Raw genomic sequence first — 5,869 nt, forward strand, 5'->3', positions numbered from 1 at the left:
TTTTCATTTCATGTCAATTAGAAGGAACTGTTTTATTGGATCTTAAAAAAGAGTTTTTTTTTAAATTATATTGTAAATCTCTAGTCAATCAGTCCAACGTCATCAAATGTTTTAAATAAATAAAAGATTAAAAATACGGTTTACTTTAGAGACTAAAAATAATAACCAAGAAAAAGTTCAAAGACTTTTATTTTTCAAATTTAGATTAGGACTAAAAGTAAAAATCTGATTAAGTTTAAAGACTATAAAAATAATAAACCCTTGAAAATAAAAAGAAGTTAGTTTAGCTATTTAACAAAATTAAAAAAAAAAACAGGGAGCGGGGGAGGCTTTTATGAAGTCCAAAATCGTTGTCTGTTCAAGCCCATTATTTACGGCTCTTGCTAAATACACCTCTTGTTCTAGGTAAGCCCCCCTTTATTCTATTCAAATCATTATTACTCATTATAACCTATTTCGGAACCGCCAACTGTTGTGTTATTCCTAGAGCCTTGTTAGACCATTCAGGGTTTAGCCTTCCTTCTACGCTCTTTTCCTTCGATATAACATTGCAGAAGCCATAACTCTCACTAGAATCTGTCAAACCGAACCACCACCATTACCAATTGTTCTATTAGATTCGAGTTTTAGTCAAATATGATTTTTATTTGATGTGAAACATAGTGTTACATTATGAAGGTTTAAAGAATAATAAAGATGAGTGAAAATTAGGGTTTAAATATAATATAAATATAGGGTGTAAAAGAGGTTTAAAGAATAACACAATTGTGGGGGTGTATTTCATAAAAAATCGTGGGGGAGGAAAAAAAGGATATAATGGGTAATAACAATTTTAATTAAAAGAAAGGGGGCTTAGCAATTAAGGGTGTATTTAGCAGGAGCCTTATTTTCTTCGATTTGACACAAACGAGTCCATAATGTCATCGTCATTCGGCCCAGCTTATTCCAGAACATCTTGAACTCGAAGTTGTTTTCCGCCTATCAAGGAAAACTCGAAGTTTTTTCAAACACTACTAACTAATTAGAATATTAGGGACAAAAAAATTATAACTAAAACGGTAAAGATAAAGAAATATGACTGAAAATTGCATAGACCAAAATCCGTGTACCAAAATATCTGATCTTCAGTTGGTTGAATATGAGCATAATACATTAGTGTTATAAAACCTCAGTACCCATAAATTTTTTGGTATTGTCTCGATTTCTATAGATTAAAAAAGACCAAAATATTAAGAGTAAAACTACTTTTTAAATTAATATTTACCCAAATAGTATTATTAAACATCATCAATAAAATCTGTCATAAATCTTAACAGTAAAACTACTTTTTAAATTTGCATAGACCAAAATCTGTCTTAAATCTTAACAGCAAAACTACTTTTTAAAGGAATTTTTACCCAAATAGTATAATTAAACATCATTAATAAAAAAAATTGGTTCAAAATTTGGTGATGTTTCTCTATTGATAAATAATGTTAAAACTCTTTTTATTTCTATGCATGTACAAACTCCTATTAGACACATGTTGTATTTTTTAAATGAATAACATTGGTTCATTCCCCGAACTTTTCTGGGTAAAGAAGATTAATTTTACTTTTGGTCAAGGAAGAATCTTTGAAATTAATAGGCGAATATTGACACAAATGCATTGCACCAAATTCGGTGGGTCTTTGTTTTATAACTAAGATTATTGTTAACGAGTGTCTTCAAAATATTGACAAAAGTATATACTATAATTTACGCTAAATAATAAATATACGTAAATAACATTTTTTAAAATATCTTTTAATTTTTTAACAAGTATCTTAAGATTAGTTTTTTTATATATAAATTAAGAATATTACCTAGCAATTTCCATATATAATAAAAGATTCCAGGAGGCAATTAATTCGCCGAAAACCATGCATTCATTGCATGTAACACATCCTTCGTCTCGACGAAGAAAAAGTAACCCTAGTGGACTTAAAGTGATCCCCAACTAAAGGCAACGCTTTGTACAATCATATTGTGACATTATTAAACTGCTTCTCCGCACATATATGGTGTAGTAAAAAAAGTATTGACGATGATCATTTATGTACATTAATTAAGCATTAAGTATTTGAGTATGTTAAATACTCTATCGAGTTTGTTGAAACAATAAAGTTCTCATATCCACTATCACTCTATGTGAGAGGATAAGAGAACATGATAAAAGAAGATGATTGAAAGAAAATAGATAAGACTTAGCATTCTGAAAAAAACTTTTGTACTTTCATACTTTTGATTGATGATCACTATTATTTTTATATACATTGCACATGTAGCTATAACAAACTTCATAGTTGTCAAACTAACTTCAAAATGAATCACTAACTAACTCATAACTAATTAACTGAATTACAACATACATTAACATTCCTCCTTAATTCAAATTTGTCAAGGATGTCACTCCTAACTTGTCTCTCAATTCCTTGAACTTGATAAACTTCAATGGCTTAGTTAGTATGTCTACAACTTGATCTTCAGAATTACAAAACTCCAATTCAAGCTTTTCCTTACTCACTTTATCACACAAGAAATGGAACCTGGTTTCAATATGTTTACTCTTGTGCCATAGGATGCTTGGCTAAATCAATTGCTGATTTGTTATCAATCAACAACCTCATAGGGCTGCAATCTCTCATATTCAGTTCTTCCATTAAAGCTTTCAGCCATAGAGCTTGACAAGTTGCCATAGCAACAACAATATATTCTGCTTCACATGTTGGCAAAGCAACTACACTCTGCTTCTTTGAGCACCAAGAGATTGGTGTTGTTCTAAATTTGAAAACATACCAACAGTGCTTTTCCTATCATCCTTATCACCACACCAATCTGAATCACTATAACCAAACACTTCTCCTTCTATATTCTTTTGACCATAAGGATATAAAATGTCAAGATCCAATGTTCCTTTCACATACCTCAAAGTACTCTTTGCTGTCAAGAAATTAGGTGTCTTTGGTTTCTCCATAAACTTGCTTATCAACCCAACACAATAGGCAATGTCAGATCTGGTGTTACATAGGTACCTCAATGAGGCTACAATTTGTTTGTACAAAGTAGGATCAACTTGTTTCTCATCCCCATCTATTTGCAGCTTAATTCCAGTTTCAGTTGGTGTGATCACATAATTGCACTCCATCATATTGAACCTCTTCAGAATGTCTTCTGTATACTTCTTTTGATATGTGAAAATCCCTTACTAGTAGAAACAAATTCAATACCCAGGAAATATGATAGTTCACCAAGATCAGACATCTCAAATTCTTCCATTATTCTTCCTTTGAACACTCTCATATCTTCTTTACTACTGTCAGTCACTAGCAAATCATCTAGATAAAGACATATATCAAAAACTCACTAGAATCTATGTTTCTGACATAAACTCCATGCTCAGTAGTGCACTTGGTGAAATTCTGCTGGACTAGGAAGCTATCAATTCTCATATTCCACGCTCTAGGAGCCTGCTTGAGGCCATATAATGCCTTATTCAACTTGTAAAGTTTATCCTCTTGACTTGCCACTACATAACCAGGTGGTTGAGTTATGTAGACTTTTTCTTCAAGTGGCCGATTCAAAAATGTTGACTTCACATCAAGTTGATATAGAGATCAGTTTTTGTTGCTAGCAGCTGCCACAATGAGCCTAACAGTTTCAAGTTTTGCAACTGGAGCGAAAACTTCATTGTAGTCCAAGCCATGTTTCTGCAAAAATCCCTTACTACTAATCTTGTCTTATACTTGGATACATCTCCATTAGGCTTTACTTTAGTCTTATAGACCCACTTCACATCAATTGGTCTTTTTAATTGAGGTAAGTTGACTAACTCCCAAATTTGGTTCTTCTCAATTGATCTCAATTCTTCTTCCATAGTTGTTCTCCAATGTGAACTTTGTGAGGCTTCATCATGACTCATTGGTTCTGATTCAGCAAGTAGAGCAAAGTGCACAAAATCCTTTTTTGCAATGATTGTTGTATCAAAATACAATTCATACTCTCTGAGTGTTTGTAGTACTTGTCTCCCTCTTTGTGACCTTGTGAGTTGCTCTCCACCTGATGGTACATCATCTTCACTTTGTTTGTCTTCAAGGTTCACAATCAGCTTTATTTCACCATTTTCAGCAACATTTATTTCCCAATTCCAACCCTTGGTTTCATCTATCAAGACATCTCTGTTAATCACATCCTTCCTCCTCCTAGGATCATACAACTTGTAGGCACCGATTGGATGATATCCAATGAGTATCATTGGTTTAGCCTTGTCATCAAATTTCTTTCTGATCTGCTCAGACACATGCTTAAAACACAGTGAACCAAATATTCTGAAATGACTCACACTAGGCTTTTATTTTGACCATGCTTCTTCAGGTATGTATCCCTACAATCACTTAGTGGGACATCTGTTCAGAATATACACAGCAGTAGAAGTTGTCTCTCCCTAGAAGTAATGAGGCATTCCCTTCCCTTTCATCATGCTCCTGACCATGTTCATAATGGTTCTATTTTTTCTCTCAGCAACACCATTATGCTGAGGTATATAGAGAGATGTCATTTCATGAATTATTTCGTCTTCATTACAAAATACTTGAAATTCATGTGAGTTATACTCACCACCTCCATCTGTTCTAAGCACTTTGATTACCTTATCACTCTGTTTTTCACTCAATAGCTTAAACTTCTTAAAGATGTTAAACACTTCACTTTTCTGCTTAATGAGATAGATCCACATTTTTCTAGTAAATTCATCAATGAATGACATAAAGTAACTGTTACCTTCTAGGGATTTCACTTCAAAAGGACCACACACATCAGAATAGATCACTTCAAGCTTTCTTTTGGATCTGATTGGAATTTTTGACTTGAAAGAATTCTTTGGTTGCTTTGACACACAACACTCAACACATAACTGTTTTGGTATCTCAATTTGAGGGAGACCATGAATCATTTTCTTACTTTTCAATTCACTTAAACTCCTGAAATTTAGATGATCAAATCGTTGATGCGACATCCAACTTTCATCACTTATAGAAGCAGCCAAGCATTAAAATTCTGTAATCTGAATTCAAATCTTGAATGTTCTGTTTCTTGACAAAGGAGCCTTTAGAATCAACCATCTGCATTGAATAACCCTTTTCTAGCAACTGTCCCAAACTCAATAAATTATTCTTCATATTGGGAACATATAGCACATCATTGACAAATGAGTGTTGTCCATCCTTCCTCTAAATCATCACCTTTCCAATGCCTTCTGCAGTTACAAAATTGTTATCTGCAAACTTGATCTTGCTCTTCACCTTATCATCAATGTTTACAAACCACTCTCTATGTCTAGTCATGTGATTGGAATAGCCTGTGTCAAGATACCACAAATTAACACTGTCTTCTTTTGAGTTTGTAGTTGCCATTAGTAACACTTTATCAGAGTCAGAATCCTCATCTTGTGCCAATTGAGCTTTATCTGTATTTCTTGGAATTCTTTTATTTTTGCATTCATCTGCAAAATATTCTCATTTCTGATAGTTATAGCACTGAATCCCCACTCACTATATATGTTGTAGTAAAAAAAGTATTGACAATGATCATTTATGTAGATTAATTAAGTATTAAGTATTTGAGTATGTTAAATTATTCACAGGGTTTGTTGGAACAATAAAGTTCTCACACGCATTCACACTATGCACCTACTATCACTTTATGTTAGAGAATAAGAGAAGATGAAGAAGGAAGATGATTGAGAGAAAATAGAAGAGACTTAAAATTCTGATAAAATTTTTTACACTCTCGTACTTTTCATTGATGATCACTATTATTTTTATATACAGTACACATGTAGTTATAATAAATT

The 5,869-nt window shown here is 32.6% G+C and overlaps 1 protein-coding gene across 1 annotated transcript; it reads right to left on the reverse strand.

Moving 5' to 3' along the window:
- Positions 1–451: 451 nt before the first annotated feature.
- Positions 452–3,166, reverse strand: LOC102662122 (uncharacterized mitochondrial protein AtMg00810-like). The gene is made up of 2 exons (XM_006577624.1): positions 2,818–3,166; positions 452–576 (listed from the first exon to the last, which is right to left on the reverse strand). Exons 1-2 carry the CDS (start codon positions 3,164–3,166, stop codon positions 452–454), a joined length of 474 nt encoding a protein of 157 aa, XP_006577687.1.
- Positions 3,167–5,869: the final 2,703 nt, after the last annotated feature.

Source organism: Glycine max, chromosome 3, assembly GCF_000004515.6.
Source record: "Glycine max cultivar Williams 82 chromosome 3, Glycine_max_v4.0, whole genome shotgun sequence".
NCBI classification, from domain to species: domain Eukaryota; kingdom Viridiplantae; phylum Streptophyta; class Magnoliopsida; order Fabales; family Fabaceae; genus Glycine; species Glycine max.